This window comes from Tripterygium wilfordii, chromosome 13 (assembly GCF_013401445.1).
Source record: "Tripterygium wilfordii isolate XIE 37 chromosome 13, ASM1340144v1, whole genome shotgun sequence".
NCBI lineage: Eukaryota > Viridiplantae > Streptophyta > Magnoliopsida > Celastrales > Celastraceae > Tripterygium > Tripterygium wilfordii.
In genome coordinates this window covers 1094074-1121644 of record NC_052244.1, presented here as the reverse complement: position 1 = coordinate 1121644, position 27571 = coordinate 1094074, and the positions used below count along the sequence as shown (strand labels likewise).

Genomic DNA, 27571 nt, shown 5'->3' with positions numbered 1-27571 from the left:
AGAGGGATGCCTAAGGTGTAAGAACCACTCATCTTTATATTCTATATAAGTATGAAGAATCAAAACCCCCCAAAAAGAAGAAGAATGCACAAAAAATCGAAAACTTTGATCTGCTATATAATTGTGAAGAATCAAAAACCCCTAAAAGAAGAAGAATGCACAAAAACAATCAAAATCCTTCAACACTAGCCCTTCGAACAGTCGATGATGCTGATTTCCGAGCCTCTTGCCTCTCAAGTTCCTCCAACGAAAGGGTGGAGGAACAAGCACGCGGTGGGAGAGCTGGGGGCAAAGCATGTAGCTTTCCAGCATAAAAGGATGCTCGAGCTCCTGATGGAGGGGACGGTGAGGAGCTTAACCTAGGAGCTGGGCTTATGATACCATTAAGACTCGGGGATCTTGACATCTGTTTTCCTGAAATTGTAGCTGGCTCCTGAAGAGGAAACCGACAAGAATATTTCACGTCCTGTATAGATTTGAGATTCTCTACAACAATTCTCATGGTTGGTCTTTCTAATGGGTCCTTCTGAAGACATCTTAGAGCAATGTCAGCCACCGTTCGAGCTGCTTTGGGAGGGAAACGGCCTTTCAGCTGAGGATCCATGATAAGTGATAATCGACAGTCATCAGCCAGGAAAGGGCGGCTCCACTTAACTAAGTTTCTCTCTTCCTTGGGACGGCGACTATCAAGATTTTTTCTCCCAGTGAGTAGTTCAAGAAGAACAATTCCAAAACTCCATACATTACTCTTTGGAGTAAGCAAGCCTCTCTCCAATGTCTCCACTGAGAGATTAGCCACTACCTGTAACAGATTAGATCAAATGAGAGCCAATCGACACTGGTGAACGAAACAGATTCAAAGAAATTGAGGTTTACACTCAAAAACACAGTTTAAAGGTAATAGAAATATGGGTAAGCAAGCTTTGAAAATGATGTCACCATACACAGTAAAAGAACTTACAACTGAACTGTTAATCTCTGTCTCAGGAATATGACCAACACAGCCATATCCTGAAAGCTTTGCACTAAAGTCTTTGTCAATCTGTACGTTGGCAGTAGAAAATTCATTGTACATCGCCTGTAAAAGAGCAAGGATGATCTCAGTGAACATAGAAAATTACAAAAGTTCGCAATATTATCTCAGTGAACACTCTTGCGTCTTTGTAACATGCACAAGTTTACATTTTTATCCCAAAGGATGATACATTAAACCCTAATCACCTGGAAAGGGCCTTCCTCGTGCAAGAAAGTAAGACCTTGTGCAGCACACAATGCAATTTTCATTCTTGTATTCCAATCAATGGGAGGGCCATCAGATCTCCCATAAAGAAGCCGGTCCAAGCTTCCATGAAAGATCCTTTCATAAACCAATAATCTTTGTTCCGAACCCTCACGTGCATGATAACCAAGCAATTTACATAGATTTGGATGTTGCAAAGACGCAAGAGTGTTCACTTCATTTATGAACTCCTTCAAACCCTGAATGCAAACAAAGAGAATAGGTAAAAATGTTTATAGTTGCAAATATATGATACTGTGGCATAAATACATCAGAACAATGATAAACAATGAAACTTCATCAGAACTTTAACAATCTACCACATTCAAATGAGGGTTACGATGTACCTGAGTGGACGGATGAAGACGAGTAACAGTGGCTTCAAACTTCTTTGAGCATGAAGGGTCATCCCCAAATGAAGCCGTATACATTATCGAAGAAAGACCTTCCGACATGCATCGTTCAGAAGAGAAATTATGGCAAGCAGAAGCAACTTCTTCATATGAAAAATTTCTGAGCGCCCCAGAAGGAGGCAGGGGCAAAGGTCCAGAAGCAAAGAGAGGGCCACTCGAATTCCCTACTTTAAAGCTTCCTGAAGCCTTCAGTGTACCAGAAACCTGAGGCGAGGGAAGAGGAAGAGGTTGGGGACTTTGTGAGCGTTGTTCCTTTGCCATTCCAGCTCGGCTCTTTGAATCTTCTTGTCCATCATATTCAGCTGAAGAAAGAGCATCTTGCTCAGCTGCATCAAGGGTTGATGGTGCTGATAATGCCCGGGCTCTATTGTTGGTAACTCTATGAACTGGTTGAACTGGTTTCGCTCTAGTCCTAAAACTAGGGGGTGCAGACTGCAGTGACCGGGTCGGGACTTGTGGGACAGGCAATGTAGTTGGTGAATGCTCTTTAGGACTGACTCGTTTAATGCTAACAGATCGATCATGCTTCTTTTTCTTACTCCTCAAAGCTGTGAAACAACCCATCCTTCCTCAAACTTTAATTCTGTGATGAGCGGTTATTCGTTGCTGCCTAGAAAAATTAGGAAGAATGCGTATCAGCAGGAGCTTCAACATTAACCGGGTCATAGAACCTTCTTAATGCCAAATACATAAAACAGGAAACTCCTTGTGGAGGAGGGCTAAAAAAAAGAAGCCATACTCTTCAACTCCTGCTAAAAACTAATGAAGTTATTAAAAAGATCAAGTTGCAGCAATGTATTCACCAGGAAGCCAGAGTAATCTAACATCTGGGCTAGCAAGACCCGCTTCAATTGTGGGATTGTGTCAATGTAATTATCATTAATATTTGATTTCACTGCCAAGTAGAGCCTCAAGAGTTTCAAGTAACCACTATGTGGTCATACCAAAAAACTTTAATAGCAGAACTCTGTCCAATCAACCTTTGAATGATTGAGAGGTATCAAAAAATGAAAAAGGTTCAAACTTTATGACTAACATGGATGCCCAAAGATCCTAAAACTCCAAATACGAAAAATATTCCCCACTGGGATCAAAATCCAATCAAAACTTATATGCATAACCAGTGATGCCCTTTAAATAAATCAAAAAAAAAAGAATCAGCCACCAAACCGGTCCGCAACCAACACAAATAGTAACGAAAATAAAAAAAACCAATCAAAACCAGATCCAAACAATTATCTAACAATCGATTATCTCCAATAAATCCCCATCCGTGAAATTTTCCAGCAGCAGACAAAACGAAACCAATCAAGCTCTTAACACAACAACAACGCCACAAACACATCCACGATTTCCTCATTGAACTTCAAATTTTAGATTAGACAACCCTCAATTTCCCAAATTACTTTACCATAAAATAAACATAAATAAGTTCTAAAAAAGAAAAAAAAAATAGAATTACGAATGCAAATCAAACCTGGAGGAAAAGGCGGCTGTAGTGAAGGATCAAGAGTCTCCAACAATGGCGAAGAAGAAAAACGTACGTGGCTTGGTTGATGAAATATAAAAAAGAAAAACCCTCGACGAGTAATTTAGGGGATAAATTTTTTTAAAAAAAAAAGAAGAAGAAGAAGCTTATCGAAATATTGACGTAAGAGAGAGAGATTCTTGTGAAAGAAAAGTCTACAGCGGACCAATTAAAAATGACCAAATAGAGAGAAAAAAATACTGAAAGAGGTATGGGATCCCCATTCAGCTGTGGTCAAACCCCATTTTTACCCTCCCTAGTTTCTTTTATTATCCGAACTACCATCATCGGGAGTTTCGTGCTAAGGATGTCGAAACTCTATTGGGTCGGTGGTCTCGATGATTGAATTTGTTCAACCTAAATTAAATTAAATTTTTATATAAATTATATGTTCGAAATATAAGTCCAAACATAAAAAAAATTCAATTTAAAAATTGGGTTCGGATTCAAATACAGTTGTTCGATAAACTTGTCTGGACCTTAACTCAGATTATATTATTGTCCGATTTATTTGTCCAGATTTAAATCAATCTGAATTTGATCAATTAAGTACATTTGAAATCCAATCTAGGTTAAGATCCGGATATATAAATATTTTATAACACATGCTGCTGTCCGATCGATTTTTTGCCACCCTTAGTGCCAAACAATCTTATAGAATTCAATTTTCTTTTTCACAATTATCTCAAATGTATAGACACACACATTTTCATATAAATCACGTGGATATGTGGGACTAAGAATTTCTCACAAAATCATATACGTTCATCCAAGGGATGATTGGAATAAAACATATTGGATCTTTGATATTTTCGTTGAAATTCTTCATAAAATCATGTGCGTTCATCCAAAATACAGTTGGAATAAAAAAAATTGAGATCCTTGACATTTTCTTTTCGTGCTTGAGGATGCAATCGTAAATTCAAGCTCTCGCACACTGATTTTCAAGGAAAAACACCTCGTTGGAAGGGACCAACTGGTCAAAGTTTAGAAATTTTGTTATTACTATAAAACAAATGTGTTCTCATGGTGGTCAAACAACCCTATCAATACAGGTCTTTGACTTTTAATCACTGCCGTTGGATTCACGGCTGGGGAACGATCAACCGCCCAAGTACCACGATTTTAAGCTTACATGGGACCCACTGACAATATCTTTCTAGTTCTGAACAGCACTCCACGCTCGACTGTACGCGTGGAGAATTTCTCACCATTGCTCCCCAAGTTTCCCACACCTTTTACTGTTCAGTCTCATTGGGCCGGCATTGTACATTACTCATGGGCCCCTATATAGAGCCTTTTTGTCTGTGGGCTTAGCCCACAATTGAAAGCGATTGCCCATTTAAGTTCACAACTGGGCTGGACCTTCTTCGTAATCGGAGCAGAAGTTTCGTCGGGTCCTCAATCTCTCAGCGGCTCTGGAAAATTTGGATCTGAACATCCTCCGTTCTTGAACGGGAGTTGAAGTTCTATATTCGGATTTCACTTTTGAGTATAAAATCGCGTAACCTTACCAGAATGGAAAATCAGTGAAACATCCGAGCAGGTACGACTCCTTCTACTTCGAATCTGAAACGAAAATGATAAAAATCCCAACATTTGGATCGGACGAACATAATTCAAGTGAATTCCTAAATTCCCCGTGAATTAGGATAACTGGGATAAGAGCTGCAGAAATCCATATCATAAGTCTGAGGTAGTTCGTGATTTTTCTGTGGACTTTGATCTTCCATGGTGGCTGTCTGCTGCTTCTCTGCTTGTATGTTTCAGTGAAGGGAGAATGACATCCTATGTGAAAAAGAAAACGGGGAGCCAAAAACACCAGATTCATTCCTGCAACTGATAAAGTAAGAATCTATACCAATTTACACACTCCTATTGAACTTTCAAATACTAAAATCTACACAGGTGATGGATTCAGATGAGAAGATGAACAGTACATGGAGGCAATGATTCAACCTGTCCCTTCAACAACTACGACGACATCACCTTGCCGACTGGCCCCATTAGATCTCTCTGAAGAAACTTCCTCTGCCGCCGCTGAAGATGTCGTTGTGTGCTTCTCAAGCAACGAATGCCGACAATTCGGGCACGAAGAGTGTGAAACAAGCCATCTGTCAATGCACCTCACATGGAATCCGTGATTACATTTTGGCAGTACTCTCACTTTCTCTCCATCCACAAACTCACCTAAACATATCGCACACTCTGTGGCCGTAACACTAACTCCTGCTCCGCCGTAAACCGCCACCGGAATCTGTTTCAAATCTCGCTTATTCAGTCCCGTCGAGGCTAATCGCGCCGCGGCTTGTTCCGGAGTCTCCGCGGAAAATCTGTGACTAAAACGTCGAGCGCAACGAACGATTGAATTGAGGCCGAGTGCGCCAATTAGGGCACACAATAAGGCGGCCATTATTATGACCATATTTGTGTCGAAATTGATCTCGTTTATATACGAATCGTGTGTTCCGTTGGCATCCACCGGTGGCACGCTTAGCTGATCTGAATCTAGCAGCCGCCGATGCGTCACGTTCACCATCATTGCTACTATTGCAACCACTCCGCCGCCAAACTCAGATTTACTGAAAAATTAAGCTTAAACTGGAGACCACTAGCGGCCAGTAAGGAGGATGAGAAAATTTCTACTTTATTTTGGTCTCCGAAGAGTGAAGGCGAATGTCTTGTGCCATGGAAGGTATTCTTCTCTGTCAAAAAGACAAGCAAATGAACCAAACAGAGAGAGAAATACTGAATTGGATTTCGTGGGGAGAGTTGTTATCGGAATCAGGGACCGCTTCGCTGCAAAAATTCTTGAGACTTGTCAATCAAAGATGGTCCCTCTGTGCCTCCCCGGTACTGAAACCGAACATTAAAGCAAAAGATGACCGAGACTGAATCAAAAGATATTTTTTAGCCGTAGACCAGAAATATCACAAAAATCTCTTTTCATTATCCAAAACATTTGAGGGTGCTAGCACTGTGAGTTGGTGTTGAGAGATTTGGGCTTTATAAGTGACACAATTGTTTATATACATTCTAGTGATTGTAGGTATTGAGGAGAAGTGTGATATGTGTTTGGAACTCATATGAATCAAAAAAAATTAAACTATTAGGTTTTTGGGCCCATCCAGCTATATTAATCACTTAAATTTCTTATATTTATCCGATTTGAAATTGTAATCACCTGTGAATTCTGAACAATCTCCCACGTATGATTTCCTTTCACATAGAGCACACTCGTCATGCCTGAACCACCCATTTGCAGATTGTGGCAACCAAACGGTTTGATTGGGGGGAAAATTATAGCGGAGTCTCGGAGAAAATATCAGAATTTCACGCTAGACATTCGAACTAGCCAGTCTAATCAGTCATTAGGTCAACCCTCCATCAATGATGTTGGAATTGCTTTAGTCACATCGATGCTTTGTTATCGACCTTTGAGTACACTCTTCTAGTGCACATTGTTCTCGTGTGCCCACTCTCTCATCGTTCTCCTATAACCACAAGAGCCTTATGTGTCTAGTCACTTACATCGGTATAAAACGATCCTGAGCCACATTCATGTATTAACATCTTTACGGTAAACTACGTCATTCACCAAGAGTTGCATATACATGCTCCTTTGGGTATAGCCAAACGAATCTGTTGGCTAAACCCAAATTAACCATCGGCACACCTTTGCTCAACCATCACTATCAACTCCGATACCACTTGATAGGGAGAAAACCAATCGAACCTTATGAACCAAAAAGTTTAAGTTATTAAGTTACGAGTCCATCCAACTATATTAACAATTTAACTATTTTATATTTGTCTAATGTGTGATAACAATCACTTGTGAATTCCCAATGGTAAAGGGGGTCAAAACATAAGGGGGGAGATATTTTACTAAATAAAAATGGTTAAAAAGTTAGATTTTTTTTGTGGAAGCTTTGCCTACCCAATCCATTATTATGCAGTGGTGCTAAATATCTTGATTAGAACTGCTCTAATTTCCAACGTGGCTTGAACCAATGACATGTTGTTCAGTCCCATGATCAGAACACAGGATGGTGGATTCAATCTAAGTGGGAAATTTGTTGCTCCCATCTCATTTGCCTATTGTTAACTTTTTGGCATCATAGTGTGATTTTAAGGATAAGAACACATCATCATTTTCCTGGAAAATATCTCCACGCCATTCTTCCATTTTTACAACTTTCTTGAGGTGTTTGTGACTGCTGTGTGCTTGGTTTCTTTTTGTTTAAATTGTTTGTGGGATGCATCATGGTCATCAAAACCCTTACCCATATAAGTTGAAGTATTGTGCGTTTTGAATCCTCTTCAGGCCCGCACATATTTATTTCAGGAAATGATCTCGCTTCCCCCACTCGAACACATGACCTCATTAATTTAGGAGAGTGAACACTCAACTTACCAACTAATCTAAATGGTTACCCGAGTAATGTTCTTACCATTTAGTTTGTCACTCTCTCAAACTAAAGAGATTATGATTTCAAGTGGGGGAGTCGAAATATTTTCTTGAAATAAATTCATGAGGGAGAAGATAAGAACATTCGCTACGGTACTCCATAGTGGACAATACCCTGAATGCAAACAACGCACATTTAACTTGCTTTGTCGTGGCGGCAAAGAAGATGAACTGGGACTGGACTGGACTTTGTGGCCCACTAATATCACTCCATGCCAATAAATAGAAGAGAGCGACAGATCACAGACGTCATGGACTGATGGGTAGAATGGGCCAGTTTACTTGGGGTTTAGGTTTAGTGGGCCAACGGGTTTACTCGTCGTGGGACTTGTGAATAGGCCCCGCCCAGTCTCTAATAAAGAAATATAAAAAATATCAAATTTGAATCTATATTTTATTATGTTGAATAAAAAAATCAAATTAATTAGAAAATGCATAAAAAAAAAAGATAAATAGGGAGAAAAAAGACGCGGGAACGAAAATTAAACCCTAAAAATCCCAAAATACAAAATACAAAACGCATGGACGGTGTAGATAAGCTTTAAGATTGATAATTCGTCGGATCGGACAGTCCCAACGCAAGCGTCCATATGGATACGCTTTCGCGCTCATTCTCCTACTCAGCTTCCTCGACAAGCTTCGCGATATTCATCTTCCTACCCGTTTTCTCCGTTTAGGGTTTCGGAAAATACCACTTTCTTGTCCGCACGAGATTCACTTACTAGGATCGGAATGAAAAAATCAGCCAGAATGTCGTCCATCGGAGCCGGGGATCTTCGCGTTTCCGACACGGTAAGTGTTTCTATATATACCCTGACTCAGTTGTTTGATTTCCGAGAGAGTGTTTGTGGGAAAGTGGTAGAACGTGAGTGAATTTCGCATTTTCTCATGTTTATTAACAATTTAGAAACCCGTTGATTTTTGTTCTACCTTCTCCTGTTCCAATTTTACAGTAATTGCTAAGGTTTCTGTTATTGTGCTGTTGGATGATCCGTTGTAATTATCAACAATTTTGCTTAGAAGTGTCTGGTTGTTGCATCTCTGTATACATGACACAGAGGAAGATTCTTTGTTTTGCCGCTCTCGATAAATAAATAGAGATGAAAAGAATGGTGACGTTCTTATAATTCACGCTTGTGCATTTGAACTAAACTTATATTATAATGCATTTGGGGCAAAATTGTTTTTTTTTTCAGCCTGTTATTGGGTAATAGAGACACAATTTTGTGCTTCATTGTTCATTTGATGGTCATCTTTCATGACATTGTATATCAAGATCAATACAGTTTGTCTAAAAACTTGTTCTTTTCAAAATGAGTGCAGGTTGGGAGCTTTAGCACTCGATTTTCCTTGAACTCTTTTGTCAAGCGAGTGCAAAAACTCACGAATGATCAAAAGGCCGCTATAACAAATATTGGGTTTGGCAATCTTCTTCTATTATCTAATCATATGCTTGGCAAGAATCTGTTGCTTGAATTGATGAATAGGTGGAGTTGTGAACAACAGGCATTTATACTTCATATTGGTAAAATTTCAATTACATTGATGGATATAGTGTTGATATTAGGACTAAGGGTAGTTGGTAGGCCTGTAATTCTCAGGGACGAAGAGCCCTTTTCAGATCTAGAAAAAGATTTTGGTGCTGGTTTATGGAATAGGAAGGTTAAGATCACATCCCTTGAGAGCCAACTTGATTCTTTTGGAGAGACAGTCAATGACCAATTTATTAGGACTTTTTTACTTTTTGCAATTGGGAGCTTACTTTTTCCAAATACAAGCGGGAAAGTGGATTCCCGTTACCTTTCTTTTCTCAAGAATTTGGATGATGTCTCTCAGTTTGCCTGGGGTGCAGCTGTTCTTGAGGATATTATATTGTGGCTGAACAGAAGAAAAAAGGAAAATATACAATACGTAGGTGGTTGCCTTCTATTTCTCCAGGTAAGTTCAAAAGTTTCTTGCATTACTATTCATCTGAATCAAATCATATACTCGTAGACCTTTTAATGTGCAATGGCTCTCATTAAAGTTTATATATTTGTGTTGGGGGTATTTTCTACTTATGTTATATAGTCTACGCTGTCTTAATTATGAGTGTCTCATTAGAACTCTTTCTTTTTTTTCTTTTCTTTTTTTTTTAATCTGATATTTGTTACTTTATTATGAACAGATTTGGTCTTATGAACATATTGACATAGCTCGACCAAGGCTGGTAGAAAAATATTTGGCATTCCCCCGTGCATGCCGGTGGGAGAGTAGTAGATCTCATCAAAGGCAATTGTTGATGACAAAGTTCAAGGACCTACAAGGTGATCAGGTATCTGTCCACCAGCCTACTACCTATCATTCGTCCTTATAATTTGTAAATTTAACCGCTCTTAAGCTTTTGTTGAAATTATATTTCCGTTAGTCATTGGTCAGGGTGCATTAACATGTTATTAAAGCACCAAATCCGTCTCATTTTTTCCCTTGAATTGGAAATTACTGCAGTGTTCGTGATGTTCAAGACAGTTTTTTTTTTTAACGGAAGTGCTTTTGGTTCTCTTGTGCTATTCATATTCATATTATGCTACTTTTGTCCATGTTAGATAACTTGGAAGCTTGAGCCAACTTTGGAAGAGCTAGAAGTTGATGTGATTAAAGAATTATTAGAGTCCGAAAGTGATGCCAATGAGCCTCCTAGGGAACAATACTCTGCTATCAATATTTTAGAAGCTTTGAAAATTGATTCTGGTAATGGTAGCGCTAATGAAGTGCATGTGACTCAACATGCTAATGTCTCAGTGGCTGATGTGAGTGTCTTAGTAAACAGAAAGTTTCTCTAGCAAATATTCCCCAAACATTGTTGGGTTTGTGTGTGAATAATCTCTTTTTTCCTTTTTGATAAATATTTGATAGGGTGCTGCGGTTGAAATCGATTCAGACATGGATATTACTGATGACAAACATGGCCCAGGAGAGGTCAATCTAGAGCAGAAGGCATCGAAATGTGAATTGATGATTCGCAATTGCAGTTCAGTAAATCCATATACTTCTTCTCCACATAAGGAAAATATAGAAATTGCCTCAACATCAGAACACTCTTATACAAGTATTTGTAGTGGCATTGTGAGTTTGTTTGACCTTGTTCCTCATTCTCTAACTTTTTTAATTCTCACCTTCTCCATATTTAGAAAGGAATGATAATGTTTATTCAGGAGGATGATTTAATAACAAGAAATCAAATGCTTGAAGAGCAATATATGGCATTAAAGAAGGAGATGGATATACTCAAGCAGGAAATGGCGAGTTTAAGGAACCAGAATGTGAAGTTGCAGAAAGAAGCAGACGACTTGAGAAAAGAAAACCGACACATAAGTCTTTCAACAAATAATCTCGTGGTTCGATTGGAGAGGCTTCTAGTAGATGAGGATGTGATTGCCACAGAGGGAATATAATCTGTTGAACGAAACATAGCCTTATCGGTGGATCACACACACACAAAAAAAAAAAACATTCTCATCCATTGAACACTTGTTTTTCTGTGTTGGGAATCTCATTTCCCATTCTATCAAATGCAGAGAGTTGTTGGATGCCTTTCCTTCAGAAGTATGTGAGAGCAATCTTTTCGGGGATCCTATGCTTACAACATCAAGTATGGCTCATCATGGCCTCAATTGTTGCGATGGTTGAAGAGCTTTGTTTTGGCACATACAGAAAACGGAGTGATGGCTTTGGAAGGTTTATGTGGCCTTTCGTGTAACAAATGTACAGCAGTTTTGTATATTAATGCCTGGTATGCTTCCAAACATAGAGACCAACACTCTTGTAAATGTACATCTCCTTGGTATTTAAGTAAATTATGGTTTTCATTTGTCCTATGATATGTTACTAGCAGCATACCATATAAAGTTTGCAGCATATATATGTTAATTTCTATAGTGCTTTCCTTCTCTTGTCCTTTTGCCATAAATCTGATATACGCACAGGAAGTTTACCTTTGGTGTTGTTAATTGTCCTTAGATTATACCCTAAAGTCTTCGGCATTATGCTAGATTCTAGAAAGGTCATTCCTCTTTTTGGTACCTTCGCACTTTCGCAGCAAGTTGAAACCATAGGAGTCAAACTAGAGGCCATGACAGAGCATAGTGCCTTGCCAAGTTCCTTTTGCATACACGCATTGCTACATGTGCTAACACTTCATTGAATGTTGATTTGAGTAGATAAGTAGGATTATGGGGTCCCTTTGGTTAAAGCTCTTTCATGAGGTAAGAAGGCCTTTTGTTCATTTTTGCCATAGAAAGACCAAAATAGAGAACTTTTATTGACATTCTTGCTTCTTTGTGACTGGAAAGTTGCATTCACTCTGTTTTGGTTTTCCCTCATGTTGCACTTGGAGGTTTCGGAAAAATATTATAAAGACATGAACCAATGTGCAGAGAGTTTAGCCACTATTCAAGTCATATGACCTTGTTATATGCTCAAACTCTTTTCCTTTGCTACCCTATTGCCTTGTCTTTTGGGGACTGGTTCTTGATTTATTTTTTTAAATACTCTTTTTTCCCCTGTTTTAATAAAAAATCACAACGTTATTCAAGTTTTCACAAACTGTTTTGTATTTTGAAATGCCCTCATATTTTGAAATATGCCGACTCAGGGGTTGTTCCCTGTTTCTTTCATGTGTCGCACCATTTGAAAATGTTAAATACTCTCCCTCTCTCGTGTTACAATGGATCACTTTGCTAGTGACATGTTTAGGAGCATAAATCTTTAGAAAAAGATAGTTAACACAACCACAAACATCATTTTGATCATTCATTTTAGATTATCCCTCCAAGCACAGGACTTGCTTTAGAACCGTAGAAAGATACTAATAAACTACGACTTGAGACAAGACGCAGACACTGCATATAGAAAACTCAAGTTGGAAGCTCCTGGCTACCAGTTATTATCCTACCAGTTTCTACTAGTTCTTCAAGCCGTCCAACCGGAGCTTACTTCACACTGCAAACAAACACCATGTAAGTTAGAACTACATAAGAACAGCATAGTGAATTTTAGCCTATATTTTTTTTTTCTAGCAATAGCATGTAATAAGGTTATACAAGTGTAGTGATGGATTATGCAAGGGTGAAAGTAAGTTTTACCTGTCGCATTGAGTGGAGGGGTCAATTTTATAGGGAACATTGACATTGCATTGTTTAGGAAGCCCAGCTGCTAAAGCAAGGTTTCTAGGACTGTATGGGACTCCATTGAGAACTGCTTTCAAGCACTTGCACACACCCTGACGGTCTAAGCTGGTCTGAGCCGCATTGTAGAGGCCCCTAACGCCATTGCAGCACTGACTTGGCGGTGTTCCGCCATTCGTCACATAAGGCACACATGGTGTAAGGTAGTTCACCACTTGGTTGCATGAAACTGATGCTTCAGTCACTGGTGCACTGGTCACCATGAGCATCAAGAAAACAAGCTTAAGGACACTGATTTTTGCCATGAGAATTGTGTTGGAGCAAAACACTTGAAGCTAATGGAGAGGCTGTGTGTGTAAGGTTATTGAGAGGTGGTGTTTATATAGAGCAAGCATGTTGATGGACTGGGATTGTGTCTTGAATGGGTAGTTGAAGAAATTTAGTGCTTTTGGTAGATCCTGGTAGCCTATGATAAATGTTGAAATGGAAAGGAAGCAGCATTTTAGACCCCTACCATGTTAGGGTCTCATACGCAAACTTTCGACTGGGAAAACTATTTAGTCATGTTTAGCCCCCTGGTGTCATATGAGAAAGTGTACGTAGAAGCCAGAAGGTCATAAATAAAGTAGCAGGGGAAATGGTATCTGTCATGACAACCGGGTGGAAACAGACTTGTTTTATTGCCATGCTAATGACATGAAAGCCATAAGAAACACTGTTGAATTGGAGTTGTAGATATAATGAAGCTTATTGGGGTTATTTTAATTGAGGTATGGTGTTATTTTGGATCTGGATCAGTATTGTAGTTTTGCATAAATACTCAAGTGTCTACATCGTTGTAATTTCTTTAAACACCTTATAAATTTATTTGGTGTTAATTTGGAGTTTAGCGTTGGAGTTTTGTCAACCAAGATGATGGAGAGTGTTTGATACGTTCACACTTGTGGCCACGCGTTGAATTTTGATCCAATTTATCATGTCGTCTGATGAGAAATTTATGTTGTGTGCAAGCGTGACGGTCCGAGTTTAAACCCAAATCAGATGTTCAAATAACGGAGTTTTATGGTGTTTTGATAGATCCAAATTCCCTAAGAATAGAATATTGTTTTCACTTTCCTTCCATACAACTATTATCACGAACATTACAATTCAAACCAAAAAAAAAAAAAAATTCTTAGCTTAATAAAGCTCTGGACCCCACCGTTGTAATTGCTGAGCTTCTATTTTTGCCAGGATCCGACCATGGATGCTTGTTCTTTGAGTTGGCGATTTAAGACGCATAGATGTACTTAAAGTCGTATGTAATAATGTTCACAATCCTAGGAGGCCATGGCCCATGTGCATGGGCAGGTGTGGGCCATGATCTAAATATAAGTTCAGGTAGCCTGGGCCCTGGAGTACTGGATAATTGAAACTCAGGTGTCTTCTAGACAGAGCCCAGCTATTTTAACAACGTACTAACGTAAGAAAGTGAGCCCAAACCAAAGCCCAGCTTTCTCGGAGAAGCGTTCTCAAAGCCCATCTTTCAACTCGCAAGACCTCGTTGTACGATACGGTGCAGTTTCATCGCCTCCAAGTGAAGTCCAAGGTACGTAACAATTGTTGACTAGTATATTTATTATCCTTTGGATTAGTCAGAAAAGTGATTAAATTCATTGCATATGGTAATTTGATGAATATTGATAGAAAATTCAACTCAAACACTATAAATTAATATTATTCGTTTTGAGTTAAGGTTCGCACGAGTTCGTTGTTTTTCGGTCATCATTCTTAGGCTCAACAAACACGTTTGTTATGTGAGAGAGATTGAACATTTATTTATATGTCACTCAGTTGGATTATATCAATCCGATCCGATGTGGATTATATCAATCCGATTTTACATCCAAATTTATTAGTTTCACATTATAGTTAGTGGTCAATACACAACTCTAGCTTTATAGTCCTGCATGCACGTTAAATGTTGACACATGCATGTGCTACAACAAATAGTCCGGCCATAGCTACCCAACTCTAGCACTTGCAATTTTAGATTTCTAACTATTAATATACACAGGCTTAGCCGTGGTGGGTTTTGTTGACCAAAATGGGAATTAAAGTAAACCCATCACCACATCAATAATATTAATGCACATGTAATACTGTGCCAATTATGTCCATGCATTTCATGCTCATTATATAAGTAGCTACTTATGCTTCCCAAACTTCTTATCAATTTATATCTCTTGTCGGTAAGGTATAAACCATCGATGTGATTTATAAATAAAAACTCAATCCCTCTCAATCAAGAGGGTTCTTTTAAAGATAAAATCAAGTGTGTTTTAGTCCCGGAGTGAACAATACATCTTCGATTATATATGGCTAGCTAGCATGCTTTGATTACTGATTAATTTGGACTGAATTAATTAATCTATTAATTATTAAAAGTTCCTTACTGGCATGACTGCAAATGACAGATGACTTCCATAGGAATATTGTTCTTAAGTTATATATAAATATTGAATTTTGTCCTTTAAGTGCGAGTCAATGAACCGCTGATTTTCAAGGTTGCTAAAGTACGTGTATATATACGCCGCTTGTGGTTTAATTCGTTGAAAATCGAAGAGCTTAATTTATCAGGGCTTGACATGGCCGTCGTCAGCTCGTGTTGTAAGGTGTTAGGTTAAGTAAAGCAACAAGCACAATCCTCGTGTTTAGTTGTCACAGTTGAGTTTGTAGCAACTAGGAAATTAATTATACAAGAGTTTCATTAATTTCCACAGCAAATTTGATACGTATAGATTTATGCTTAATTAGGGCGATTGGGTCTATTTGTGTTTAATAATTTCCCTTCCTAGACCCACTTTATTTCTCCTATTATCATCAATGAAATTCGAAAATATAAGTAATTTTAATATGATGAAAGAGTATGAAATTACATAATTTTAAGCATATGTTCCATTGCGTTATTAGTACTTGCATAGATTTTTGTACGTTTGTTACAGAGGATCGATCACATAAAACATAACTGCATATAGGGTTTCTAAATATGAAACCTTTTTAAGTAGTGGAGGCTTACTTAGTGATGGATTTCATGAATTAAACCTCCTTATTCTAGCTCTATTATTTATTCATTGTATTACATAACCATCGTTCCTTCGAACCGATCAGCTGTTACATCCGCTCACTTGACTCTGCAAAAACACAACACCCCAAGAAACATATATAGAATTAGAAAGAATTAGCGGGTACGGACTATTTTGACAACCCGAGTTTTATGTTCACTGAGATATCTGAAGGATCGACATGCTGGGCTTAGTGGTTCATCGGTTACCAAAAAAGTATGTATATAAATGTATATATAGTGGGCGTGTAATGTGATATTTAAACAATTGGGTGATAACCTTGTTGGTTACTTGTCCAGGCTTAAGGATTAAAGGTGCCTGAGGTCGGGAGTTCGAAATTAGTTGGAATATTTCTCAGGGGTTTCCTGGTTCTGTGGGCCTTGCAATTCACTTTTGGGAGGCTTCGGCCTACTTACCCTCATTGGTTTCTGCCCGATCTAAATTGTCTATCGTCATGGTGCGAGCTGTGGTAAATGGTAATCAAGCTCGGGTTTAAAATTGGCCCAGAAGTCACAAAGTGGCCGTTGGGTTGACACCTTGCCGGTTACCCTAAAAAAGTGTGATGTGATATTTATCGTGCATGCATGCATGCAAAACAATAATTAAAGCAATAATATGTTATAATCAAATTCACACATACGTCTTGCAGTCGATGGAAGGAGTGATTTTGTAGGGAATGTTGATGCGGCATTTGGCAGGAAGAGAAGCAACAAGGCCATAGTTGATGCCTTTAATACTTGCAGCAATGTTTTTAAGGCACTGACAAGCCTGTTGACGGTCGGGCGTGGTCTTAGCGGCGGAATTCAAGGCACTAAGACCACTGCAGCACTGTGGAGGCACGGTAGGGCCACCACTCCGCAGGTAGCCAATGCACGGCGCCGCCCCGTTTGCCACTTGAGCACATGATATGGCAGATGCCATCGGTGCACCCACCACCATGCACACGATCAGCACAACACAAGTCAGCTTAATTGGGACCATATTATGGCTCGCCATTTTTGATTCTCTAGCTATAGATGCTATTCTTTAAATAATGTTAAGAAATGGTTGAGTCTTATAAGGTTACAGAGTTTTGGGGGTGTTTATAGAGGGAAGTGTACGGAACAATAAATATAGGACATGATAGCAGTTGGTATCTCAGTCATCTCAGTGACTGAGTTGAACGCATAGGATTCAAGTGAATTCGTGAGTTCCATATGTCCCACATGATGCCCATGAAATTTATGCGTACAACTCAATAGCTGGGATAATTGGGATGCCGATTGCTGAGATCCCTATCATTATTGTTTTTTTTTTTCAGTACTTGAAAACGAAATCATACAAGTTTACTCTTTGGACATTCGATATATGGGCTTAAACACGGGTCGTTAGACTTGCTTGCACTAATGTTTCCCACCTGATTACATGATAAGTTAGGTCATAGCCCCGCGTGCGGTTCCTTTTCTAACTCATAATCTCTCCTGAATCCATTACAGTTTGACTCTAGACAGATTCATTAATTAGGCTATCACCCAAGTAGCTTTTTGAGCATTAGTTAGGTGTCACATAATGTTAGGCTGAATTGAATGATAGGTCTTAAATTCTTTCGTTTTCAAGCTGTGCTTACAGTTGAGAGACTTAAATGTTATTGCTCTCAAGAAGAGAACTGTCACACAACCTGTTTTCTTCACTTACGATTTTTTAAATTAATTAACTATTCCATAAATTTTGAATCATAGGCACAATTTGATTCGTGTACCTAGAGGTGATTAGGTTCTGTGGACTGGAGATGGAGTAGTAAACTGTTGTCACTTGCCATTATCAATGTTTCCTTATGAGTTCTGTGAAAATTAACTAATAAGAGACACCCATATCAGGAAGGACCTTGACTCATATCGGCCCTTTTTGTAAATTGAGTGGTGTTATTGATTATAAATTGAAAAATGCAAAAACCAACTAATGAATCAACTCTTAGCATGACTGGTTTGGAGGTTTTGGGTACAATTTTTAAGGAACATGTATATGAAATTTTCATTTGTTTGTCTGGCATGCATGATTTGAGAATTATTGCACATGCATATGAGTTATCTAGTGTGCACGTAAAGGGCAGTGGATGCAGAGGTTCCAAGATTATTATAACAAAAAAAAAAAAGTTGACCAGGTCCAACTCGGTTATCGAATGTTTAAACGTTCAAACTTGAGAATCAAAAGTTGAAAATTATTTCAATATATATACACGGATAAATTCCTTCTCACTGTTTGGACAGATTTATTATATTCATTTTTTATGCATGCCCGAATAGTCGAAATTTATTGAGTGTGCATATTGGAATAGTTTTTAACTTTTAGTTCTCAAGTTGAAACGTTTAAACATTCGATGAATGTGTTGGAAATTGATAACTCTTTCAACGATCAAAAGTTGGATGATTAGAAATTAGTAACAGATAGAGGATAAATAAATGATGGTTCAGCTATACCTGATGTCGATTTAATTAAGGAGTTTTGGTCAATTCCTATTAACTAATTATTTCCCTTCTACACCCCACTTTATTTCTCCTAATATCATAGACGGAATTCAATAATATAAGTAATTCGAATATATATGATGAAGAAAAGAGTATGAAATTACGTACATTAAGCATATTGTTTTCATTGCATTAATTATTAACTTGTGTAAGCCATTCACGTTTGTTCCAGATAGAGGATCACATTAATGTTAAAAGATAACTGCATATAGGGTTTCTATATATATGAAACCTTTAAGTGGAGCCCTTAGTTAGTCATGGATTTCAGAAAACCCATCTTAATTATTCTTGCTTCACTGTACTTATTCATTGTATTATATCTCTATCATCGATTCATCCTTCCTCCGATCGACCTCAGCTGTTACATCCGCTATTTTGATGCTGCAAAACACGCCAAGAAGAGTATATAGAATTAGAAATAATTAGTGGGTGCCGGCTGTATGTTCACCTCATTTTCACCCGCATAAGCTTTTACACAAACACATTCTTACTTGTCACCAGGTGTGAGTTGTTCTGACAACCCGAGATTTACGCCTACTCAGTTATTCGAGGGGTATGTTGTGTGTGCATGCATGCAAAACAATAGTTAAAGCAACAATATATATATATATATATATATATATATATATATATATAGGTTTTCTCACACACGGGATCCCGTGTGTGAATTTATTTGCGGGATTGTGTTAATAGCCGCAAGATTCATCCAACGTCCACCATTAATCAAGACTTTTTTACCCATTTTCACACCTAATCCATCCCTCTAACCTGTGATGCTTGTGATTATTTTGTGTTAGTTATCTTATATAATTTTCTGAACTGCATATACAGGACATCACATTCTCAAACTTTGGGGGAAACTCTGCCTTAGCAATCCTACAATGCAGCAAAATTATGTTAGTTATCTTCAAATGGTTGCTGCTTGTGGCTATTTTTGGTGGACGGTGTTGGTCTCTCCAAGCTTAGTCTATGTGAAGAATTTTAGGCAGGCATTTTGTTTCTTAGCTTACTACTCACAAGATTTTAGGCAAGAATTATGTTACTATGGTTTTTTAAGTTGTAAACTTTTAATTGTTGAAGCTAAATCAATCATTCTGAATGTTAAATCATCGATACAATTTAGAGTTTTTTTACATACTATCAGGCTACATTTAAATTGTCATGCAATTGTATAGCAGTATGAAGTGTTCAAAAAGAAGTGCAACTGTCCTGCAATTGTATCACCATGCCATTCAGAATAGAACACAATTGAGAAGTGCAAAATCAGTCACATTATTTGGAGGAATTAGATCACTAGTATTCATTGCAGGAGCATTTGTCATCCTTCATATGATGAAAAGTATTTGAATCCCTCAACACTATTTCTCTTCCAGTGGCCAATTAGATGCACTTATTATAAGACCAAATGCAACAACAATTTTCTCACAGTGCTACAACAAATATTGGTCATTCTGCTCCTCCTCACCGTGGACGCTACAATGACCAAAACTGGTTGTTGTGAGCCACTTCGGTACCCACCACCGGTGGTCAAGGTGGGCACCACATATCAGATGGGGCACGAGAATCGGGCTTGGGCACCAGCTACCAGAACCAGCTACAAGATGGGTATGGAGATTCGATGGAGATCGAGAAAGACGAACTCGAGAAAGACGGTATCGCAAAAGAATCGTGTCTTGGGCACAAGCAAAGAGATGAGTATGGAGATTTGCAGGGGAAGAAGAGGTGGAAACAGGTTTGAAGGATGGGTTAAGTGTGAAAATGGGTAAAAGAGTCTTGATTAATGGTGGGCGCAGAGGTGGAAACAGGTTAGAGGGATGGATTAGGTGTGAAAATGGGTAAAAAAGTCTTGATTAATGGTGGACGTTGGATGAATCTTGCGGCTATTAACACAATCCCGCAAATAAATTCACACACGGGATCCCGTGTGTGAGAAAACCTGTATATATATATATATGTATATGTTATTATCAAATAAACAAGTACGTACGTCTTGCAGTCAGTGGAGGGAGTGAGTTTGTAGGTTGATAAGGCATTTGGCAGGAAGAAAATTAACAAGGTTATAGACTTATAGTTGATGCCTTCGATGCTTGCAGGAATGTTTTTAAGGCACTGACAATTCTGTTGACGGTCGGGGAGTGGTCTTAGCGGAGGAATTAACAGAACTAAGACCACTGCAGCACCCTGGAAGCACAGCAGGGTTACCATCCTGCAGGTAACGAATGCACGGCGCCACCCGAGTTGCCACTTGAGCACATGTTATGGCAGATGCTATGGGTGCACCCACCATCATGCACTGATGCACATCAGCACAACACAGGTCAGCTTAACTGGGGCCATATTGTTGCTGGCCATTTTTGATGCTCGTGCTATATATAGATACTAGATATTTTTTAAATAATGTTCAGAAATCTTTGTGTCTTGAAAGAATACAAGGGTTTGGGGGTGTTTATATGGGGCAAGTAGGGGATGTGTGTGGACTGATGGGGGAACTCTAGACAAAAAGAGTCGTTGGATCAGATGGTTAAGTTATCTGTTTGAATCTCTTAACGCATGTATGTACGTGGGTGATCACAAGTTTTAACACCCACAATGACATGATTTGATGTTATTTTTGCACTAAACTTCACTCGGCAAGTTGTTTCCTTCGTCGCAAAAAAGAAGAAGAGGAAATTATGGAATTCTCCGGAGTCTACAATTGTTTTCTAATTGTGGAGAATAAGTCTGATAGAGAAAATACAAAAGTGTCATGTGATGTGATATAACTTTCAAATCATTATATGAAAATTGTAGATGCTGAGAATTACAGAATCTCCAAATCTGTGTACGGAAACAATATAGGATATGTAAAATGGTTTGGGGTGTCGGTGTCACATAATGTTAGGCTGAATTGAATGGTAGGTCTTATATTCTTTCGTTTTCAAGCTCTGCTTGTAATTTTATAAGTTAATTAATTATTCCAATTTGATTCGTTATAGGTCCAAGTGCACGTAGGTGAATAGGTTCTGTGGAAAACTCTCAAGTGATCTTTTGTATTTACATCTTTACCACCTTCGTTGTTCGTTCAGTGGGCTTATTAGGCCTCCACGGCCCTCTAGGAGTTGTCACGGGCCTCACCTATTAGTTTTAGGAGTCTGACAGGCCCATCAGACCTCCGGCGCTCTATGTAAAGTCCACTACTATTTCCGTTGATTATGTTAGCGGGCCCATTCTACCCCCGCAGCCCATTTAGCAACGTCAAAAAGTCATCCTCTCATGGGCCGTTTAATGGGCTCTGTGGCTTCCTGTTGCCAAGAGATACAACTACCTCTACAATTGCTTCATGTGATGGCAAGATCATTAATTCACTACGATTATTTTAAACAACCAATAAACTCGATATAATGCACATAAAATCTTGTGCAAACTCAACAACTGAAAGAGTTAAATCACCACTTCAAAGAAAGTGTCAATCAAGCCAAAAGCCAGTGGTCCACTACCAATGCTTAGTTCAGCTAGTTAATCATTCGTGTATTTCTGCCTACAGGGCAGGATTCGATTTTGCCTCTTGTGAATGACTTTATCGCAGCACAGCAAAGGAAATGTGTGGATCGACATTATAAAAAAAAGAACTCGCATTAGATATATAAAACATCGGACCATTACATAGACAGACCCTGACAAACACAAAGGAAAGACAGACACAAACAGTAAACAGAAAGAGTACAGGAGACAACAGGGGAGACTCACTCGATCGATCGAGTACCCACACACACTCACATTTTATTCAAATAACTTATAATTATTCTTCCATACCACATCAACTCCTGCCCACAAAATTCCCAATATGGATTTTATCATCATCAATTGATGATTCAGGTGATCTTGGAGCAGTCAGTGTTGGGGCTGATTTTGTAAGGAATGTTGACACCACACTGGCTAGGAAGACCAGCAGCACGATTAGCATTGACGCCACCAGCGGCAGCCTTCAAGCAACCGCAGGTGGTTTGGCGATCTTGTGTGGTACTAGCCTGGGCGTTGAGAGCCTTGACGCCACTGCAGCAAGCCTGTGACAGAGGCACCGTGCCACGAAGGTAGTTGACGCATGGTGATATTAGACTTACCACTGTCCCACAAGTAATGGCTGCATCTGTAACCATGGGTGCAACCACAACCATGCATACAAGGAGCAGGGAGACAATCTTAGTGCCAGCCATCGTTCAAACACTTGGAACACAATTTACTTGTTTTTGAGAGTTTCTCTGTGTTTTTTAGTACTCAATGTGGTCTGAGCAGATGGAGGGGTGGGGGTTTATATAGAAGGAGGAGGAGGAGGTGGTAATGCTAGTAGCCTAATACGAGTGAATGAGTGAGTGAGGTGGTTAGTTGTTGGGCCCGACTCTTTAATTTTGGCTCTAACAGTGTTAATGTCTTGCATCAAACCCAATGTGACGGTGCAAATTCATTGACGGTCAGTGTATTTTTTAGAATTTTAATTGTAAAAGTATCTATCTGCATTCTCAATTATTCATACATTGTCACTAACCATGCACCCGTGAATTAACACCATCAAGTTGATTCAGATACACCACATCAATGAATGATGTGGTGTGTCAAGACTTACGGTAATTCTTAACGTAAACGAAAACTCGTGAGTTCAAGTCTCATTAATATTTCTATTATCACAATTTATGAGATGTGTCTATGCTCAATTCAACGTGTGTTAATATCACGTTGTTTATCTCTCACATTGGATCTCAACCCAAATCTTAACTTATCCATAGAGATTGTAGAGTCTTTTATGTTACCTAAAGTTTATCAAGAGGATTTTACATACCAAAAAACTCATGGTTAAAAACCACCGAATAATTATTCCCTTCTTAATATTTGAAAAAAAAAAAACATAAACAGGCATCTCCAGTGCCCTCCTAACAAGCTAAGTTCATTAGAAATTACAGCATCCGTATGAGAGTATCTGAAAACATTAACAACTTCATCATCTTCAATCTTATTTTTTTTTTAAAAGAAATTTAATTCAGTTTTTATTGTACTATATTTCACGTGGATGAGTTATAAATGTGCTTACAATTTAAATTGAGCTTAATGTTCATCCCCAATAAATGAAATAGGATTGGAAATAAATTGAGTTTAATTATTACTACATGTGTAGGGTTAAGAATAAAAATGCCTCATAAAGTCTTCGTTTTGGACTGTGAGCCGACCATACAACCCTACTGGCATTTATAGCCATTAATGGAGTGGGCTTCGTTTTCAAATTTGTAGGCTTCTCTCTCTTGACATTAACATATAAATCTACACGTGGCGCTCAATTGAAGGTTTGGTCTGATCGGGGTGATGTGCAGTGAGCACCGACTGAAGTACTGTGACTCTGTGAGTAAGGGTTCCAGTGTACGTAAGAAGCAAAGCAGGACACGCGTCACAAATGGTTTGGACTCTGTCAAACGGCCAGTATTGTTGTTGCATGTGACTGTCAAGTCTCCGACGTCGGTAGGAGTAGAGTAGTGAAGGGTAATGTCAGAATTTGTCTGTGATGATGTGACGTCTCCTTCTTCTGGTAAATTTCACCGGTGTCTGTCTTTAAGTAGAGTAGGTGAATGTATACTGAATCAGGTTCCTCAATGAAGAAAAAGCAGGTCCTCTGCTTGCCACCATGTCTGGCAAGATTTCAGCACTTATCTCAATTTCTTTACATGCAAACTTGTAATGTGGAAAACTTATTATCAGTGCCAACTACCATCTACCAATATAGTCTTTGGTTGGGGCGGGATGGAAGGATCCGTCTACCGGCCCGCGCTCTCGAAATATCTGTAATTGTTGGGGCGAAATAAGGTCGACGTATGACTCACGCGTAACATTAAATTATTGTGCATTTATATCAAAAAATCTTGTCGTCTCTCCTACTAGAACTCATAAATTTGTGAAGATGGAAAAGTGAGTATCAATATTTCTTCATGTTAGAAATCAAAGTCTCACATTTAAAGATTGTGGGCAAACAATATAACTTATAAGCATAGACCCATCACCTTCCCACCAAGAGACTCTTTTCTAATAAAGGACAAAGTCATATAGGACCTGATATATTACAGGACTCGAATTAAAGTAAAACGAACAATACCTTTGGTGTATTGGGTTGGGCCAAATTATAAGTCAGCCCCAACACTAATTCTTCTAGCAATGCGGTAATGCTAGACATTAGGGCTCCAGTGGTCCAATGGGCCGAGTGCATTCTAAACCCGTACTTGAGAATTTGGGTTTCGTGGTTTAGGCTCATAGATGTTGCATCATGTCTTGGATGAGTTTCTAATTATCAGTTGTTGATCAGGGACCGCCACTAAGAATGGCATGTACAATTTTTGTCTACCATGCGAGGAAACTTAAAATAGCAAATCTACCTTAGCATCAAATTCACTGTTCACATCATCTATCTATACCTATATATAAAGCAGAGGCTCTAACAACTACTCTTAATTTTTCGACACCTGGCATGCTAAAACACTCTGCTTCTTCATACGTGGACTCTCTACCCTTCCTCTATCTCTATTTCCGACGCTCTCAGCTCTCAATAAAATTTTCTCCAATAAAACATGCCGAGCAATAAAAGAAGGGGAAAAAAAGGCATAACGCCAAAGCCGTTTCCTGCTCTGCGTCTGCTGCTCCCGTTCTCTGTTTCCATCGCCCAATAAAACATGCCCGGCGGCAATAAAAAACGCACGATGTCAAAGCCGTTTCGTGTTCTGCGGAGCTGTTGTCCGTTTGTTGCTTCGGTGCTCGGTTTCCATAGCCCACAAAATCTGCAACAGATTCTGCGGCGATAATTTGTTTTCTCTGGGTAGATCTGGAATTTCCGTTATTGGATCTCGATAATGATGTTCCGTTCATGGTGTTTTTATTCAGATGTGTTTCGATTGTAATTCGAAGAACCCGACATGGGCATCCGTTACATGTGGGATCTTCCTTTGTCGGTCTCCGCGTGCACATCAGCTTTGTTAGGTAATTTGATTTGGCTTCTTCTTTTTATGTATAGTCATCTCAGCTCCTCCGGATCTGAGTTTGATAGGGTGCATTCAACTAAGACTTGACATATTCTATCCTGGTAGAATGCTATCCTTTTATGCTTTCCTTAAAGTTCACATATGTAGTATTTTTTTCATGAACCTGAGTCTTTCTTCGTGTATTCTGTGTATTTTTATTTCATGTTCAAGGGAATTTTCCAGCAAGAATCATTGGTATGAACCCAAGATACAATTATGCTTAGTGTCAAGAAACTCTAGGTGTGACCCCTATGTGCCATCTTCTTTCTTTTTTCTAATATTTCAAGTCATTATTTTAATTTTTTTCTTACCATCCCACAACTTGCTAAAGACTTGCTTATGCATCTAACCACGACTTCCAAGGTAAATTTTTTATTCAATACATATAGTCATGAAATTTAATGGCTTCTCCTTAGCATGGGAGAAGACAACCATCTACACTAACTTTTTTCTACTGATGAATTGATTGGTTTGTACTGGGATTGGGGGTTTGAAGTTATATCAATCTACAGTGATCATGTTCTTAACAGTTCAATACTTTCCAGTAAGAGGAATAGTTTGCTATGAGGTATTACATGATATGCAGAAAATCATTTACATATTTCAAAAAAAAATTCAGCTACTCTTAACTTTATGCTCCTTTTATTTTCTTTTGTAGCTATTGCTGTTTCTGATGAGCTTGAGTCTCTGTGCACGGAGTTACAACGCCAGAACAAATTCTTATGGTATATTTTCTTTACCCATTGTACATGCAAAGTTTATGCATGTCGAATGTGCCTGATTTGGCCTATTTTGACATTTTGATAATGTTTATGTGTTGGACCATGCTATACTTAATGTCAACATGTCATCAATATTTGTGCCTTGCAACGTTAAGCATTCTCATGGAGATTGATTTGTTGCGGCTTTGTGTTGTTTTGTTCATCTATTAAATTTTAAATAATGAGGCGTGTCTATCACAAGCCAACAACTGGTGGTTTGGTTAGCCTATCTACATGAGAATAGATTCCTCTCTTATTTGCACGAAGCTTTAACATTGGTCTGACTATGTTTCCTTTTCATTAACTGAAGTTAATGAAGTGAATAAGAAGGATATCTTTCTGGATCTTACTGGTTTGCAATGGGTAAAACATTTGTCTTGATAGTGCTTTTTACCATTTGAGTTTGGCATTCTGTTTCCGATGCCAGGGTGGCTAATAGTGCCATAGTTCTATATGATCAGCCCCTGATTTTTTTCATCCTGCTTCACTTGAAGAAAAGCATAAGGTAAACCAATATTATTGTCTCCTATTTCTCAGTTCTGATACTTAAGTAGTTTTGCTAGAACCACGTGATATAATTAGCTTGGGAGAAGTGCCTGATTGTGCCGTCCTGCCGTGGCTCTTCTTTCTTGGACCCAAAGGGACGTTGTGGTTCGAGTGTTCGACCGGATATGACAATGCCCTGCTGGAGGCAGATGAGATGAGGAGGATCTGACCAAGGAAAAGATCAAGAATACTTCTTCTTGAACAGGGAAAATCACTCTCAGTGTGACCAACAGCAAGCCGGAGACCGAAGAGGTTATTGTGGTTTTTGAGAGCCTGCAGTCATCAGACACTGATTTGGGGGCTAAGGTTCCAAAGGATGCAAAGATCCAGGGTGTCTGGTATGCCCAGCTTGACAAGCAGTAAGAGTGTCCGGTTTTACCTGTCATTCAAATAAGCTCTGTTGAAGAGGAAATCAACCATTGCAATGCTAGCAATTTTGGTCTCTAGGTATGGATCTACAAAATAGACTAAAATTTTAATTATTGTTTCGGTGATCGGGCTGACTGATAAATCTTTATCTGATACTGAAGATATACTATACATTCATTAGGCCTCTACTTTTAAAGTATTGGTGTGATTACAGGGATGCATATTTAGAAGAGACATAAACAAGGAAATCTTAATCAGTGATGCAATGGAGATCGGAACAGTCTAGATAAATTCAGCTCCAGCTCGCGGCCCGGATCACTTTCCTTTCCTGGTGATTGCCTTTCCTGGTCCTCTATTCCAATTCCTATTAGTGTTCTCTCTAAATAAACTTATTGTTATCAAA

The 27571-nt window shown here is 38.7% G+C and overlaps 6 protein-coding genes across 8 annotated transcripts; 1 reads left to right on the top strand and 5 right to left on the bottom strand.

The window, feature by feature from the left end:
- Positions 1-83: 83 nt before the first annotated feature.
- On the bottom strand, positions 84-3336 carry LOC120013056 (probable serine/threonine-protein kinase PBL1). 2 transcript variants are annotated; one of them, XM_038864689.1, is made up of 5 exons: positions 3170-3336; positions 1627-2441; positions 1222-1479; positions 962-1078; positions 84-802 (listed from the first exon to the last, which is right to left on the bottom strand). In XM_038864689.1, the coding sequence occupies exons 2-5, from the start codon at positions 2254-2256 to the stop codon at positions 170-172; spliced, it is 1638 nt and encodes a 545-aa protein (XP_038720617.1). In that variant the 5' UTR covers positions 2257-2441; positions 3170-3336; the 3' UTR covers positions 84-169. The 2 variants fall into 2 exon arrangements, with proteins under 2 accessions (XP_038720617.1, XP_038720616.1); XM_038864688.1 differs by having other exon boundaries at positions 1627-2302; positions 3170-3335.
- An 827-nt stretch (positions 3337-4163) lies between these two features.
- Positions 4164-6242, bottom strand: LOC120012292 (RING-H2 finger protein ATL74-like). 2 transcript variants are annotated; one of them, XM_038863639.1, is made up of 2 exons: positions 5161-6242; positions 4164-5008 (listed from the first exon to the last, which is right to left on the bottom strand). In XM_038863639.1, the coding sequence occupies exon 1, from the start codon at positions 5760-5762 to the stop codon at positions 5175-5177; it is 588 nt and encodes a 195-aa protein (XP_038719567.1). In that variant the 5' UTR covers positions 5763-6242; the 3' UTR covers positions 4164-5008; positions 5161-5174. The 2 variants fall into 2 exon arrangements, with proteins under 2 accessions (XP_038719567.1, XP_038719568.1); XM_038863640.1 differs by lacking the exon at positions 4164-5008 and adding an exon at positions 5035-5053.
- A 220-nt stretch (positions 6243-6462) lies between these two features.
- On the top strand, positions 6463-11548 carry LOC120011714. The gene is made up of 7 exons (XM_038862817.1): positions 6463-6615; positions 8226-8483; positions 9015-9629; positions 9859-10005; positions 10277-10480; positions 10587-10796; positions 10886-11548. Exons 1-7 carry the CDS (start codon positions 6463-6465, stop codon positions 11123-11125), a joined length of 1827 nt encoding a protein of 608 aa, XP_038718745.1. The 3' UTR covers positions 11126-11548.
- A 1072-nt stretch (positions 11549-12620) lies between these two features.
- On the bottom strand, positions 12621-13201 carry LOC120011685 (non-specific lipid-transfer protein 1-like). The gene is made up of 2 exons (XM_038862779.1): positions 12815-13201; positions 12621-12671 (listed from the first exon to the last, which is right to left on the bottom strand). The coding sequence occupies exons 1-2, from the start codon at positions 13159-13161 to the stop codon at positions 12662-12664; spliced, it is 357 nt and encodes a 118-aa protein (XP_038718707.1). The 5' UTR covers positions 13162-13201; the 3' UTR covers positions 12621-12661.
- Positions 13202-15770: 2569 nt separating this feature from the next.
- Positions 15771-17010, bottom strand: LOC120013745 (non-specific lipid-transfer protein 1-like). The gene is made up of 2 exons (XM_038865669.1): positions 16601-17010; positions 15771-16029 (listed from the first exon to the last, which is right to left on the bottom strand). The coding sequence occupies exons 1-2, from the start codon at positions 16954-16956 to the stop codon at positions 16020-16022; spliced, it is 366 nt and encodes a 121-aa protein (XP_038721597.1). The 5' UTR covers positions 16957-17010; the 3' UTR covers positions 15771-16019.
- Positions 17011-22034: 5024 nt separating this feature from the next.
- Positions 22035-22733, bottom strand: LOC120012374 (non-specific lipid-transfer protein 1-like). The gene has a single exon (XM_038863775.1). It carries the CDS (start codon positions 22655-22657, stop codon positions 22316-22318), a length of 342 nt encoding a protein of 113 aa, XP_038719703.1. The 5' UTR covers positions 22658-22733; the 3' UTR covers positions 22035-22315.
- Between the last annotated feature and the right edge of the window lie 4838 nt (positions 22734-27571).

What these genes read in the sequence shown, in the direction of transcription:
- LOC120013056 (XM_038864689.1), bottom strand. Translation starts at nt 2,256, where the DNA reads ATGGGTTGTTTCACAGCTTTGAGGAGTAAGAAAAAGAAGCATGATCGA. An exon ending in ACGAGGAAGGCCCTTTCCAG is followed by an intron (nt 1,079 to 1,221) that starts GTGATTAGGGTT and finishes GCTCTTTTACAG; the next exon opens with GCGATGTACAATGAATTTTC. An exon ending in CAGAGATTAACAGTTCAGTT is followed by an intron (nt 803 to 961) that starts GTAAGTTCTTTT and finishes AATCTGTTACAG; the next exon opens with GTAGTGGCTAATCTCTCAGT.
- LOC120012292 (XM_038863639.1), bottom strand. Translation starts at nt 5,762, where the DNA reads ATGATGGTGAACGTGACGCATCGGCGGCTGCTAGATTCAGATCAGCTA.
- LOC120011714 (XM_038862817.1), top strand. Translation starts at nt 6,463, where the DNA reads ATGCCTGAACCACCCATTTGCAGATTGTGGCAACCAAACGGTTTGATT. An exon ending in GTTGCCTTCTATTTCTCCAG is followed by an intron (nt 9,630 to 9,858) that starts GTAAGTTCAAAA and finishes TATTATGAACAG; the next exon opens with ATTTGGTCTTATGAACATAT. An exon ending in CAAGTATTTGTAGTGGCATT is followed by an intron (nt 10,797 to 10,885) that starts GTGAGTTTGTTT and finishes ATGTTTATTCAG; the next exon opens with GAGGATGATTTAATAACAAG.
- LOC120011685 (XM_038862779.1), bottom strand. Translation starts at nt 13,161, where the DNA reads ATGGCAAAAATCAGTGTCCTTAAGCTTGTTTTCTTGATGCTCATGGTG.
- LOC120013745 (XM_038865669.1), bottom strand. Translation starts at nt 16,956, where the DNA reads ATGGCGAGCCATAATATGGTCCCAATTAAGCTGACTTGTGTTGTGCTG.
- LOC120012374 (XM_038863775.1), bottom strand. Translation starts at nt 22,657, where the DNA reads ATGGCTGGCACTAAGATTGTCTCCCTGCTCCTTGTATGCATGGTTGTG.